The 15,797-nt window shown below is 43.5% G+C and overlaps 1 protein-coding gene across 6 annotated transcripts in view; it reads left to right on the top strand.

Annotated features, from left to right (window-relative positions):
• Nucleotides 1-15,797, top strand: part of PTCH1 (patched 1) — a 71,660-nt gene that overhangs the window by 23,112 nt on the left and 32,751 nt on the right. For 5 of the 6 annotated variants that reach the window (XM_060609879.3, XM_060609877.3, XM_060609882.3 and 2 more), the window contains 9 exons: nucleotides 6,436-6,625; nucleotides 9,719-9,788; nucleotides 9,895-9,986; nucleotides 11,393-11,591; nucleotides 11,883-12,004; nucleotides 12,780-12,927; nucleotides 13,756-13,887; nucleotides 14,296-14,451; nucleotides 15,111-15,209. In XM_060609879.3, coding sequence (XP_060465862.2) covers nucleotides 6,436-6,625; nucleotides 9,719-9,788; nucleotides 9,895-9,986; nucleotides 11,393-11,591; nucleotides 11,883-12,004; nucleotides 12,780-12,927; nucleotides 13,756-13,887; nucleotides 14,296-14,451; nucleotides 15,111-15,209 — 1,208 coding nt within the window. The remainder of the gene's footprint in view (nucleotides 1-6,435; nucleotides 6,626-9,718; nucleotides 9,789-9,894; nucleotides 9,987-11,392; nucleotides 11,592-11,882; nucleotides 12,005-12,779; nucleotides 12,928-13,755; nucleotides 13,888-14,295; nucleotides 14,452-15,110; nucleotides 15,210-15,797) is intronic. The other variant, XM_060609878.3, reaches the window with a different exon arrangement.

Below are 15,797 nucleotides of genomic sequence, written 5' to 3'. Positions count from 1 at the left end.
GAGCAGATCTCCATCCCATTCCAGCCTGCCGGAAGCCAGGAACATTCTTGAGTCCACAGGCTGTGGCTTCACTCGGCCTGTCTTTGAGGGGGCGGGGGGGGGGGGGGGGTTTGACCGCAGCCCTCATTTGCCACAGCAGCAAGTGACCAAAGAAGAATGGGTCTCCTAACAGATGCAGTGTGATCTTGGGAGCTGCTGGCCCTGGAGAGAATACCAGGTGGGGGGAGCTGTGGCAGGCAGCAGGTCCAGTGTGGGCACAGTGCTGGGCTGACCTGATCGTGTCCGACAGGGTGAGCGGGCAGCTTCAGGGAAAGCCATTCAGAGAAGCAGCCTGGGCGGTAACAGATGGCACCACAAACAGCTGGTGTGGGGGCTTGTGGTGGGCACATGCTCAGGCCTGCTACCCCTTCTACCACGTTCCGCCCTCCTCACCACCACCACCCCCCTCAAGCTGTCCCTGGGGAGGTGTGGGGATGTGTCCTGCTCTTGTCTTGTTTTTGTGGTTTTCACTCACTGGGCTCACTTCATGAAGGCAAATTCTCTTTGGGCTATCTGATTCTAGCATTTTCCCATGGCAACACCCAAGGGCACAATCCCACGAGGAGAAAAACAGCCCTGAAGCTTAAGCAGCAGTTGGCTAGTCATGAATAAAAGAGATGGCTGGAAGACTGACTAAAACTCACAGCTCAGGAGTTTTCAGCCAATTGCCCAAATTACGGAATCTTCATTTTTTTCAATTTAGAAAACGAGCTGGTGCTAATAATTTTGCAGTTACACCCTTTGGAGATTTGTAGTTTTTCACCCTCACAATAACTAATCGCAACATTGAAAGAAGGACCTGAAGTAACTAAAGGGGAAGAAAAAAAAATCTCTCTAGAGGCTGTTAGATAATTCATGGGATTAATCAAATGCAAATGCTCCGCTTGCATATACACAGACCCCATTTTCCTAATTGGACTCTGAGTGGGTACTTTTCAGGCTGAAAGGGTCATTTGTTTTGACTGATTGACTTTTTGAGGCTTTGGGGAGAATTAATATCTTATACAGATGACTGCCTGTTCCCAAGGCTCTGTATTGAGGCTGTTCATTCATTTATTCCTCTGACACACTGAGTGTGCGCATGCGCCTGGTGTGCCGAGATAAGTGGGCAGCGGGCGGTGCCTCCCTGAAAGGACTTGGAATTTACTGGGAAAAATACTTCGTTTGGTCCCTCAGATCACCTTTATGTGGATCACAATAAGCTTTTGCTAAAAGTCTTGTGCATGAATGCTGCAGCCGTTTATTAAGCTCTGTGCAGGGGCCATGCTGAAGAATGGTACAAGGTGGGAGAGCATCATGAGGGGAACATCTCTTGTCTACCATGGAATGGAACAGCACTGGCCCAGAGGTATGGACCCCTGGGTGGAATGGTTTCTCACCTGTGCTGGCCCTTCTTCACCTTGGAAAACCATAATGGTTTGATTTAGGGAGGAAAGGATCAGCAGAGCTTGAGCAAGAACTTCTTTGGGGAAGTGATGCTTTTTACCCCAGCTCTTTCAAAGAATTGGTTTAAGCCTCAGATTTCTGGAGAATTTGCAGGTAAAGAGGCCTAAAGCTGTGTACCCTAGTCTCTCTAACCCCCTCCTCCAAATCAGGCCCCTCTGGGGACCCCAAGGAAAATGGGGGGCTGGTACTGCCACCCATGAGGTTCTACTGAAAAAACTATCTCCTCACAGTGGCAGTAAACACTGTGGGAAGCAATGGTGTCCTTTAAGCAAAAATGCCATCCGTTGTCCTGTGTAATACTCTGGTGCAGGTGCATTCTAAAAGCTCTAGCTATGAGCTTGACACAGTCTGGTATATGGAATTCAGGACTTCTAAACTCATATCCTCAACTAGTGCTCAGAAGCCACAAGGCTCTCTCCAGGCAGTTGGACTAGGGTTGAGGGTCGGTTCTACCTCCTCTCAGCTGGGGGACCTTGGGCAATTGCAGCTACTTTTCCTCTTCTGTAAAATAAGGGTTGATGATACATGCCCTGTGATGAATAAGCAACCGAATGAGTGGATGAGTTCAGGGTTTGGGAAATTTCACAACACATTGTTAACACTCACACCAATTTATGAGGTTAGTAGTATCATTTTCATCCCATTTCATAGAGAAGGTTACTGAAGCCCAATTATGTCACAGGGACTCGTCCCAAATCTCAGTGCTGCCTTTCTGGTCCTGGTTCCCACCACCTGACTGTCCAGTCAGCTTGCCCCAGCTTGATGAGGGAACAGCACCGCACTGAGCAAAATATTTATAACTAGGTAAAGAATGAGTGGGAAATGGGTTTGCAGATGAAAAACATACACAAATGTAAAAGGCTATTTCGTGTCCCAGGATCCTGAGATAACATTTTTCATGAGTCTTGTTCAAAGAGTTTGATTGTTATTTTATTGTTAAAAGTTATTGCATTTGGAAGAAGGAAAAGAATATAAGAGGACTTTAGAATTTAATGAATATGCATGTTTTGTTTTGTTTGCGTTGAGCTTTTTAATTCAGATCCCTACCAAGTAGCTTTCTTATTTTTCTCTTTTTGTCACATGGAAGTCTTTAATTATATGGGTTCTTTGCAGAAAAATTAAGAAGTAGTGATAACCCTCAAAAAGGGAAATGGGTAAATATTATCCATAAACCACCACACAGCAGTAGTGGCTGTTCACATGGCTGTCAGCATTCATACATCTACATCACAAATACTGGATCGTATGGTTCATTCTGCTCAGTAGTCGGAAATAATTATGCAGTATTTCATGAACAGATTGTTTTTTAAATAGAAAGGACCTTGACCTTGAACATGGGACAGAGAAGGGAGAAAAACCATCTCCCCCAGACTGCACCTGTAACTTTGGTCGCTTGAAATGGGGTCTGTGGGGCTTCCTGCTGATGGAGCATCACGCTGATGTGTGATGAGGAAGGCTCACAAGAAAAGGAACAGCTTTGGGCTGTCACCCCGTTGTGATTTAGGATAGGCATTTGCTAGGGTAGCAAAAATCAGGGGAGTCCATAAAGTTGCTCTGTCCAGAGAGGTTTCTGTTTCTGGTAGCTTGTTCCAGAGCACCTTGGGTGAATACTGATGTAAGACCATACGAACGCTGAGCAGCTTATGACACAGGTACACCCGAGAAGGAGCTAAGTCTACCAGTGCAACCAAATGAATGACATAATTATGGTCTCACCAAGCTCCAGCCACACTGGCCTCCTTTCTCTTCCTGCAGCAAGCCAGACATGAGGGCTTAACAGTTGCTGGTTCCTCTGCCCAGACACTGTCCCCCCCAGCTCATCACAGTCAGCTTAAATGTTACTTCCATTTAGGTCTCCCCAGGCTACTCCATTTGAAGGGGGCTTCCCCCTTCCCCACCACCCAGTAACTATCCTGGCATTACCATCTGTGTTTCCTCCAAGGCACTTGTCATCCCATGAGATTATCCTATTGATTTGTTTGTCTACTGCTTGTGTGCTTCACTGGCCAGCAAGCCTTTTGGAGAACGCACCGGTTCTCACCCCGCATAGCACCCCGCTGTGTAGCACACAGCAGGCACCTTCATATGCTCACTGGGTGAGTGTTAGGACTCTTTGTCAAGTAAAGTGGACGAAACTTTTTAAAAAGTTACCAAATAGTTTTGCAAAAACAATAGATGGAATGTTAAATAAAATATGGCCATGTCATATGTAAAACTGAATTGAACGCTACTGAAAAGTAGGATACAGCATAGGTGCTGGAGGCCATTCAGGGTTTTTGATCTCCAGTTGCTCAATCTACCTATGATGAGAGTCTTGTCTTGGTTGAAAATGATTGTCACATTAGCAAAATATTACATTTATCACTAGAGCAAAGAAATGAAGGAAGAAAAAAATATTTTCAGTTCCAGAGACATGATAGACACCTTTATTAAAAAATATACATCTTTAAATATACATTTTAAAACATCTAAAAAAGTGACACTATAAAGCCCTTGAGGTACGTTTTATATCTTGTAGGAAATAGCATCATTTTTGAAAACCCCTGTAATAAAATAATTGCTCTAATGTGAGGTTGGTCTGGAAGATGTAGATAGTTCTTTTCAGGAGCATGAACCTTGCATTTGATCTCTATTTTTGTGTGCACTCGTCTCTTGGATCCTCACCTTATGGTTTATAGTTAGAGGCAGCTGCTATAAAGCAGGAGAGGTGGGAGGGAGTGTCTGTGGTCCCACTCTGTTGATGTTTGTTTTTACCTCATGGTTGAATTCACCTGAAGCTCTAAGCGTCAGGAAAAATAAAGGAAGTAGGACTTTGTAAGCAGAATGAGGGATCGTGTGCTGTGCCAATGCTTCAGGAGCTGGTAGAAATATAAATGATTTATAGGTGTGGGGTATTGATGTCATATAGCCAGAAAAAAGGAAGGAGTTGAGCTTTTTTTCAAAAAGGCTATTTGGAGATCTTGGCATGGCAGTCTGTAGCTTTTCAGAAGTGACCTCTGGACTAATAATTGGCTTTTTAGCCTCAAACAGCCTTTTTATCTCCAGAGAATGTGGATTGAGTCTAATTCAGTTCTCTAGTTAATTGCTTGAAATAATACATTGTGATTCCTGCCAGAAGGAGCCAGACCCTGCCTGCAGGCAGCTTTATAAGAGCATCCTGAAAAGGCCTAGGACTTCATGTAAATTTATCCTTTGTTGCAAGTTTCCTATGTTTTCCTGTGGTCTTTCTTTAACTTCAAATTGATTGCAGTATCCTGGGCAATTCCCCAGGGCATTTGTCAAAGTTTTCCGCACAAGAAATCTTAATACTTTCTGTAACTGACTGATAATATCCTTCCCTCTGCCCCTCCCCATTTCTCCTTGCCCCTCCCCGCTCCTTCTTCCTCATCCTCCCCCTCCTCTCTCCTCTTGGACACACCCAACAGTATGTTGGGCCTCACCTCACAGTATTCCGCAGGGGCCTTGGCCATCTGCGTGGACCCACACACATGATCCTGCCAGTCTGTGAATCTGGACTAGCTTTCCTAATGAGGGCATTATTTGCTTTTTAGCCTGCCCCCTTGTTTATAAAATATGCCAAGAGAACTAAACAGCCCGCTGTTCCCAGTACTTCCTTACTTGCCCAAACCAAATGTTTATGTCCTTGAATGCTAAACTTGAAGAAAAAGGATTCCTCCTCGTGGGAAAGCTTACCATGATTGCTGAAGGCTCTTTCTACACTGTAGCTGAAGGCCTGTTTTCCAGTAAACATGCAACTTACCAGTGACTTTAGGAACTCTTCAGACTCACTGTTCAGACTCATCAGCTGGCCTTGGAGTGTGTGTGTGTGTGTGTGTGTGTAGGGAGGGGGAGAAGGGTAGGGGGTGCTGCTTGCTCTAGGATTGTCTCTCTGCTGTCCTCCTGGGCCCTTCTGGAACAGCCCCTTCCCTGTGACCATATTGGATCAAAGCATGCTCTCCAGAGCACTCCCAACTGCATCCCAGCACACCTACCCTGTTGGGAAGTGACACTCCCCCCCCCCCCCCCCCCATACCTCCCAGCCAGGTCCAGCATTCTGAGCTTGGCTTATTCTAAAGCCATAGTTGAAATATAACCTAAGACCTGAGAAACAAAACAAAAAGTGTACCTTGTTGCCCTCGCCTGTAGCATGCCCCACTGTGGCCAGCCTCCTGGAGAGCCCGGTGCTACTGGGGCAAGTCTTCTGGGCTTGCAGCAGGTTCAGGATCCCTGGGGAGCTTCTGGAACACAGGCTGCCTGCTCACAGGCAACTCAGAACCTGGTACCTTTGTTTCCGGATGCTGACCAGGTGAGTCTGATAGAGCCAGGATCCAGAGACTGGCTGTCCTGGCCACAGCTGAGACATTTGGTTCCTCTCAAGTACATCTGATGTAAATCACATTATTTATCTTCTCCTGGCAAGTTTTCTGCCGAGCACACATTTGCCACCTTTCTTTGTTTCTTTTTGAACGGGGAGAAACATTTCCTTGTTACCTTTACTAGATTACTTAGGAGAAGAGTGTAAATTGAAGCCATTTATCTTGAAATGTGCTGCAGGGGCACATTGTTTACACAAGTGAAAGAAATTGTAACAGGGGTATTTGGTCTGGTCTGCAAGGAAAAGGTGTCTCAAGTTTTCCTTCCCCTTCCCCCTTTATACATATGGCACATTAGTTAGAAGGTGCACAAAGCACGTATGCATTAGGTTTGCATATGCAACAGACAGGACAGTTGTTCATGGCCTTAGTATTTTTTCCGTGTTTTTTTTTTTTTTTAATTGGTGAAATGAACATTGCCAGTAATAATAAAGTGAATGTTATCCCCCAAACATCAGCCCTGCATTTTCATGACCAGAGATAATTTATCCTGTATCCTGCACCTCTTAGTGAGATAACAGAACATGAATTCACGGGGATATTTCTGTTCTAATTGAAACCTGTACATGTTTGTCAGTTGGTGGACGAGTAAGTCGCGAATTAAACTATACTCGCCAGAAGATTGGAGAGGAGGCTATGTTTAATCCTCAGCTCATGATTCAGACCCCGAAAGAAGAAGGTGCTAACGTCCTGACCACGGAAGCTCTCCGACAACACCTGGACTCCGCCCTCCAGGCCAGCAGAGTCCATGTATATATGTACAACAGGTAAGGTGGCGGGAAGAAGCGGCTGGTTTTACTAAATAAGGTTGTGCTGGAAATATGCTTCCAGTGTTCAAGTAGTTTTCTGATAAGTGGGATTTTCTTAAATCTTGAATTTCATTTCTAGAGTTTGGTAACAGATCAAATATGTTATAATGTATTTTCACTAAGTATCTTGGCACTATATACCCAAATGAGTATGAGTTTTCAAGCAGCCATTTGGGTGGCTATACAGCCATTCTGAGGATCTTTCCTGCTTAAGCTATTTTTGGAGCAGTTACATTTTGAATTGCCTTTAGTCAAAAAGACTGAGAAAAGAGGGGCATCTGGGTGGGGCTCAGTTGGTTAAGCGCCTGACTTCGGCTCAGGTCATGATCTTGTGGTTCGTGGGTTCAAGCCCTGCATCAGGCTCTATGCTGACAGCTCAGAGCCTGGAGCCTGCTTCGGATTCTGTCTCCTTCTCTCTCTGCCCCTATTCCACTCACGCTCTCTCTCTCAAAAATAAATAAACATGAAAAAAATTTGAAAAGAATGAGAAAAATGAAAGACTTTACGTATGGTTACTTTGTATTCACTACAGATATTGACAGCATGTGTCACAAAGCATATAGCGGTTGAGTCACTATGGTGATTTCTTACTGACGGGTAGGCAGATACGGTGGAATTATAATACAGCCTCACAAAATATTTCCCTTTAGCTTCAAAACTAACTTAACAGTGCTGTGGGTATAATAAAAGCATATGAAGAGTTCTGGAACAAAATTGACAGTCCTTCTCTATTTAAACAGTGCATTATTCAGGGCATGGACCACATCATGTCTGTTCTTCCACCCCCAGCATTTAGATCAGAATTTGTTGATTGACTAACTGCCTAGATTGATACATTTGAACTGGATCTTCTCCCTGAAGTATTGGGATGACTGTCACTAAACCCTGTTTTCAGGGGACTGCTTACTCAGTTGGCATTTGCCTAACCCCAACCTGTCCCTCACCTCTTAACTGACTGGTTGATGATACAGGTTTTCACAGGGGAGGTGAGGAAGTGCCACTGTATACCTATTCAGAGGCCAGGGAGAATGAGGGGAGAAAATAAAAGGAAAATCTGTACTTGTCCCTGCTACGGTAACCTCCACTCCCCATGGTCTTCACTGGATTGTCTCTAAGACCCATCTAGCTGGAGACAGCACCCTAAGGTCCAGCATGAGTCACATATCTTTGACATGCTCTTGTTTCCTCATCTGTAAAGTCAGTTACTGATCAAGTGTGGTCTATTATCCTCAGGAGGTTCTGAGAACGAGATATATAATGTATGAAAAGGAAAACGTAAGGAGGTATTCTAGCACTCTTGTCAAGCAAACTTGGCTAGTGAGCATATCCCTGATCTTATCAGCACATCCCTCCCATTCTGCAGTGGAAGCAACTCCCCAGGGCGGTTTTGCAGAACTTTCAAGTAGAGGCCCTGCTGGGAATTTGGAAATAAATAAGTTCCAGGGCCACTGAAAGCTGCTGTGACCCATTCTTAACACAATGGGACCCTACCTTGAAGGACTTGTCACTTAGACACTTAAGGAGAAGATGTGAGTGTCTGTACAATGAAATTATATTCTTAATCTGAGATGGAAGCAGAGAACTTTTATGTGTTGGAATGAGCTTTAAAGAACACCTAGTTAAACCCATCTCATTTTTTAGACAAGAAAACCAGGAATTAGATTAACTGGACCATTTGTCCAAGTTCATACAATTTTTAAACACTAGAGCCAGTTTTCAAACCCTTTCTTCTGGCTCCAAGCCCAGGGGCTTTTTTAAGGCACAGCCATGACCTCTCAAGCAAGTGTAAATGAGTTCACTGATCAAGTGATATTGACAACCTACTCAGGCTAGATGGTATGTGTTGATGCTATGTGGAGTTCAATATAAACATACACATAGATAATATGAGTAGGTGGGTGGGTGGATGGGTGGGTGAGTGGATGGAAGGATGGATGGATAACTTGGGCCCTGCATTAGGAGCCGATGGTCTAGTTAGAAAGAGGAAAGTATCACACCATAGATGGGCATGTACGAAGCCAAACACAGATACTCCCAAGTCCAGGTGCTCCACATATCAGACAGATCAGACCAGCAGTGTTCTGTGGTTCATGAGAAAGGGGTCATTTTCAATAGCCCTGGGCAAAAAAAAAAAAAGCCTAGTGGGAAGGTGTGGCATTTCAGTGAGGACCCTGAGGGATAGATGCGAAGGTTCCACAGGGAAGAGGGCTAAGTCCAGAACATTGCTTTGGGTGACCAATAAAAAAAAAGAAAAAGGAGATGAATAAATAAACTAGAGCAATTTAGAGAGACTCAAAAAAATTTTTTTCTCTTGGATTTCCCATCCCTATACTTTCCAAATTTCTTCTTTTTCAAGTTAAACTCCCTGATACACTTGGAAAGGCATGTGCTTATAGAGCATTTTTCTAGAGATGTCAGAGTTCTATAGTATTCTATAGATAGATGATAGATAATAGAGATAATTGGTGATCAGTATATTTAATAACATTTCTATAGAACAAGAATAAAAAACTGTAAAGTAGGAAATCTGTCTACCTGGCAATGCTGTTTACAGCATTCATGGTTCAGAGCAGAATTCATTTGGAACACTGTTAATAAGGACGTTAACTGCCAGTAAAAATAAGTCAGTTACGTTTTCCCACCTAAATATATGTTAATACATTATAAACCTTACTAATTAGTCTCCACGTATTTTGAAATTGTGATAATTCAACTGAATTATCTGCCCTGAAGTTGTGCAGTGTATGTAGAAAAGCAGATAATGGCGTAAACAAGATTATTGGGAGAACACTTAAGAAAACAGGACTTTTCAAGTACTTTGGTAGCATTCATTTACATAAACACCCACATGTTAATTACAATTGAGTATTATCTATTCATTAAATTAAGCTTGTTGAGTCTTTACTTGCCAAAAGTTGTGTTCGTTTTGACAGATAGCTAAAAGTGATCAAAATTGCAGTTCTTTCTATATGTTCTGTAGTCCTGATTTTGCATGGATTTCCATACTTTATTACAGTGAGAAATGTTTGTCTCTCCTTTCTATTTTAACAGGCAGTGGAAATTGGAACATTTGTGTTACAAATCTGGAGAACTTATCACAGAAACAGGTTACATGGATCAGGTATATTTTCTTTTTTTGCATATAATTCTCAAAAATTCCTCAATGGTATGCATTAGCCTAATATGTGGCCTGTTTTTGTTTTTGTTTTTTTTTTTAACTTTGACAGATAATAGAATATCTTTACCCTTGTTTAATTATCACACCTTTGGATTGCTTCTGGGAAGGGGCAAAGTTACAGTCTGGGACAGCGTACCTACTGTAAGTGTGTGATATCATTTTCTGATGTCTGATTTCTGAACTTTAGAAGGTTTCTGTGATGTTACTTCATCATTGTTTATTCTGTTTCAGTTTTGAACAAGAAATAAAAACATTGAGATTCCATGGGCATGTTTTGAGTGAATAGTTGGGGGAGAGGGGACTTTAGCAGAATGTTTTTCCTCTTTTCAAAAAAAAAAAAAAGTTCTGAAGGCATCATTAAATTTCATTCACTTTTACCAACCTATTTATATGCAAATAAAATGCAAATTATTTCAGAGTATGTATGATTTTTAACTCTTTAATAAGATATTTGCAGTTTTGCTGACCAAGCCCTTCCATAGGTTTAGTTTATTTTTTAAGCAGAGAATTTATTAGTGTGTGCATGTCAGAATTAAACATATTGAGTTAAAGTTCAAGATCTTCCTGTGAAGTAAAATACTAACCTTTCTTTGGATCACATTAATGGCATTTAAGGGGGAAATCCGCTATCTTTGAAGGCCATGGCAGGGGATGCTTCACAGTTTAGCAGTTGGATATTATACATACCACGTCATTTAAGGAATAATTGTTAATCAGTGTAGACATTTTCAGTTAATTATGCAAGAGTTCGTGCTTGGGTTATTGTTTCTGTCCTAGCTTGCACATATCTGCAAAAGCAATTTGCAGTGGCCATACCCTGACCTTCAGTGTACAGTTTTAGATGGGAAATAAGGGGTTTTGTGTTTTCTGGTTGGGAGATTCTGAATAATGACTTCAGCCTGGTTAAGCAGCTACAGTGTGGTTTGAACCACATAACAGGCAGCCAAAAGCCTTTCTGGTCTGTCAACAGCACAAATTCAAAAGTGAGTGTGGGGGGAAGTGGCCTTGATGGTGGTGATGGCAGAGGCAGTGGGGGGCTTTCGGGGTCGACTGCCAGGCTGTCAGAGAGAGCTCATAAGTGTGGGATTATTAAAGGTAATGGAGATCAAATATTTTGATTGATGACATTTACAAAGCATTTATTAGGCTGGCAAGTGCTAATTTGACATTGTGATTCCTTCTCCCACCCACCCCCCCACCCCCCTAATTTTGGATCTCAGTCTTTTGCTAGGAAGTGCCCTTTGGCTAATTCTGTAGTAGGTATTAAATATGACATATCAGCCAGTAAAGATTCTTTGATCGCTTCATTAATTTACAAGCTCTCTGCTTGGCATTTTTGTTCATGAATTACTTTCCTGACTCAGGTTTGCATACAGATACACTGGAAAGGAGCATTTATTTTGTATGCCAGGGTCCCAGAATTGCAGCACAACCAGAAAGCCTCATGCAATCCAGACACAATATATACAATATACGCCGTCTTGGAGGCTTGGGAAAGAGGCTTGGAAGCCTCCTTTCATGGTCTCGCCTCCTAATTTCTTTCACAGAGGTAAGCCTCCTTTGCAGTGGACAAACTTTGACCCTTTGGAATTCCTAGAAGAGTTAAAGAAAATAAACTATCAAGTGGACAGCTGGGAGGAAATGCTGAATAAGGCCCAAGTTGGTCATGGTTACATGGACCGGCCCTGCCTCAACCCGGCTGATCCAGACTGCCCTGCCACAGCTCCCAACAAAAATGCAACCAAAGTGAGTACAGTCCTCGATTCTTCCCTGAGAGAGAAAAACTTGATGTCTTTCCCCCATTTGGAGTTCTATTATTTTCATTTTTAAGATTTGATTCTCAACGACTTTTTTTGTCTATGGAGCTAAGTTTGTTTATAGAGCTAAATTTTGCTGTAAGATTTGCCATACGCCTCTCATTAGCCTTGTTATTAATGTTCTCTCTGAAACAAACAAGCCCTTAAAGCACTGGATTTTAACAAGGCATGTGACCTGCCTACTGATTCCCGTAATTATGTGGCTGTCTTTTTATTTTAGCCTCTTGATGTGGCCCTTGTTTTGAACGGTGGATGTCATGGATTATCCAGAAAGTATATGCACTGGCAGGAGGAACTGATTGTGGGTGGCACAGTCAAGAATAGCACTGGGAAGCTTGTCAGGTAATCCAACATATGGAGGAAAAATCCAAGCCGTCTATTTTTTGTCCTTTTCTCAGAAACCACTTCCCTTCTGACATCTGCAAGTGTATTTGCATTAATACCTAACTGTTATCCTAGCTAGCTGCCTGGTGTAATAGAATCTTAGGAAATATTACTGGACCAGACCAGCTTGAAAGAACACCTTGTGGGGAATTTTTCAAGAGGAGATTTGTTGTTTTCATTGAGACTCTAGTTAGTGACTACAGGTTTTTAGAAGACCTGTCAGGTAGAAGATCAGGACAAGTGTAAAGTGGGCAGAAAACATTGGTCATAGCCAGTGGGGTGAAATGCTGTGACAGCTAAACAAGAATGATCCTCTGTGCACTGGCGGACTCTGCTCCGGCAAGCGTCAGGCTCTCCGTCTGAGATCTGTCCCTTGGGAGAGCCGTCGTCTGGGATTTCTGCACAGGCAAGCACGCAGCGCTGAGCCCAGCATATCTGGTCAAGCTATCTACTCCCCGACCCTTCCTGTTTCACTGAATAGAAACTGAGAAAGGAAATTGCCTATTAATTTAATTTCGGGGTATATCTGTAAAAGGTTTTGTAAGGTTACACCTTTAATATGGTACATCAATCTATTAAATAAAATAACCATCAGGTCCTGTTTAATGGAAACATGTGCTCACATAGAAGGAGAGAATGGCCACAAGTGAGTTGGGGGTGCTTGTTTGTGATTCTAAGCAGTGAGAACTACTTCCTGGAAATGCTGATGTTGTGTCTTTACCACCCATCACAGTGCCCATGCCTTGCAGACCATGTTTCAGTTAATGACTCCCAAGCAAATGTACGAACACTTCAAGGGGTACGAGTATGTGTCACACATCAACTGGAACGAGGACAAGGCAGCAGCCATCCTGGAGGCTTGGCAGAGGACGTACGTGGAGGTAAATCGCCAGTATTCCGACGCCTACCTTTGAATCTGGGTACAAACCCCTTAGTTACTAAATACTTCATTGTAGTAATGTTTTAAAACATTTTTTTTTCATTAGAATTTATTTTCAAAGCAAATTGTCATTTTGGGTACTTGGTGGGATGGAAACTTTTCTTCCTTTCCTAGATAGACATTGAAAATCTTAATGTCTGGGTGATGCTAATTCTAATTGGGATGCCTGAAATATTCTGAGTAACCAGTTGTGAACTCCAGAACTAAGGCATAACAGTGTTTAAAACAACAACAACAACACTTGGTTAGCAAGAAAAGGTGTCTGGAAAACATTAGCAAGGCATAGAATCTATTCACAGCTGCAGTCCCCTTGGTTAGGTCATATGACAGGAGCTGGCCTTTGTTTCCCAAGCAGTGACCTCTGCTGAGCTGCATGTGACCTTTTAAAAGTGGCCAGCAAACAAAGTGGGGAGGAGTCACCACAGGAATGAGTTGTTTTAGATTAGTGGGGAGCCGAGGGGACCCACAGATCAGTTGTACAGTGGCAGAGAGGTGAATGGGTGGAGTAAATAAAGCTTGGAGTGGGCTTCAAGGATTCTGGCTCACCGCAGCACCAGATTCTCACCTGATTAGCAATGGCCTTCATTGTTCCAGGCCCAGGGTCATTTCATGTTAGTCCAAGTTCAAACCTGGATCATGTAGAACTCTTTAATGCATCAGAAAAAAGTGAGGGTTGAGTGGAGGGGGCATGTCCCCCAAGATCTGTGCTGTCAAAGCCCATTGAAGCTTTAATTCCGTGTCGGACTTTATCCTTATGTTGTGACCACAGGTAGTTCATCAAAGTGTCGCCCCGAACTCTACACAGAAGGTGCTTTCCTTTACCACGACGACCCTGGACGACATCCTCAAGTCCTTTTCTGATGTCAGTGTCATCCGAGTGGCCAGTGGCTACTTACTGATGGTAACAGTCAATTCAGTTCTCCTGGGGGATGGGGCGGTTGGTTTGGTTTTTAGTTTTTATCTTTCCATGACCGCTCCTGCTTTTTAACTGCTCTTAACACACACGTGCATCCAAGACGGAGAGAGCTCTGCTTCATAACGGTTTCAAAAGTGGTCGTGTAAAGCGTTTTCTCCCATTTGTAGTTTGCCCATCTCTGACTCATATCATTTCATGTGATGTCTGTAATGTAAATTTTTTGTTGTTGTTGGATTCAATAAGTTCTACTTTTTGATTTGGGGTGATGGGTGGGGGAAAACATTAGAATCCTTACACATTCTAATGTTTGGCTTTTGTTTTGTGTCTCCCCCCACCGCCCCCCATCCCCCCTTGTTCCTTCACCTGCCCCCCACCCTGTGGTTCTGCTCGCAGCTTGCCTATGCCTGTTTAACCATGCTGCGCTGGGACTGCTCCAAGTCCCAGGGTGCCGTGGGGCTGGCTGGCGTCCTGTTGGTTGCACTGTCAGTGGCTGCAGGATTGGGCCTGTGCTCATTGATCGGGATTTCCTTTAACGCTGCAACAACTCAGGTACTAAAGGAGCCATCCATCCACTGTTTATTGACAAACACCCCTCCCCAGGCTTAGCCCTGCGGCCTCCTATGTGTCCCTGTCACCTAAAGAGTCTTCCGTCCTTTGCCACCAAGATGCCACACTTCGGGGGAGGGGGCTGCTGCCTCAAAGTGGAGCTCTTGGCAGTGGGGGGTGGGGGGGTGGGTCTGAGTGGGCTTGTTGCTTGGTTGAGGCACTTCACTTATCAGTGAAATTAAGACCATTTATTAGAGCCGTGGTTCCCAAACTTAGGTGTTTGCTAGAGTCACCTGGAGGGCTTGGACAACTCAGATTGCCCGACTCCACCCCCAGAGTTTCCAATCATCACTTCTCAGTGATGCTGGTCCAGGGCTCATGCTCTGAGATCTGCTGCTTTCCATGAGTGAGATTCTTTCTCATTTATTAATTTTAAAAAATATAACGGAGCTTAGAAATAGAAATGCACAAGATCTCCTGTGCGCTAAAACAGCTCGATCTGGGGGATTTAAGCCTCAGAGAAAACTAGATTCAATGGTGTGAGCTGTCCTTTGGGGAGCTTGGGGGGGGGGGGGGCTCTGGGGGTAGTGTTTTCAAGGGCTCGGGAGTGGTCAGAATTGGGCTTCACGCATCTAATCTGCTGCCCTTTGTTTTTGCTGCAGGTTTTGCCATTTCTTGCTCTTGGTGTTGGTGTGGATGATGTTTTCCTTCTGGCACATGCATTTAGTGAAACAGGACAGAATAAAAGAATCCCTTTTGAGGTAATAGAAAAGAAAAAGAAGAAAGCTTTGGGGACAGCCAAACTCCCCTCTGTTCTTGAGTTTTTGTCCTCTAATTTTCTGTAATCTGGCCCAATAAACATTTCAGTCCCAAGTCAGTGATGTGGTACTGGCTCTAAATAAGTAAAAGAAGTTAGAAGAATCTCAGAACACTTATTCTAAGGCCCAAATTTGCTTTTCTGTTTTGTGTGTGTGTGTGTGTGTGTGTGTGTGTGTGTGTGTCTCACTTTGTCCCCATCACACCCTCCCCCACACCTTTTTTTTTTTTCAAGTTTATTTATTTTGAGAGAGAGCAATCGAGGGAGGGGCAGAGGGAGAGAAAGAGAGAAAGAACCCCAAGCAGGCTCCACACCTTCAGCACACGGCCCAGTGTGGGGCTCGAACTCATTAACCTTGAGATCATGACCTGAGCTGAAATCAAGTGAGGACATTTAACTGACTGACCCACCCAGGTGCCCCTCCCCCACACCTTTTAAATCTGAAAATTTTACTTAAATCATTATCTTGCAGCTCTGTGCTTTGGATGTCAGAGCCATGAACAACACATAACCACGTAGATAATCCTGAGAA

Source organism: Panthera onca, chromosome D4 (genome assembly GCF_046562875.1).
Source record: "Panthera onca isolate mPanOnc1 chromosome D4, mPanOnc1 haplotype 2, whole genome shotgun sequence".
In the NCBI taxonomy this organism is placed as follows: domain Eukaryota; kingdom Metazoa; phylum Chordata; class Mammalia; order Carnivora; family Felidae; genus Panthera; species Panthera onca.
The sequence above is the reverse complement of the archived record's forward strand: the minus strand, read 5'-3'. Positions and strand labels throughout refer to the sequence as shown.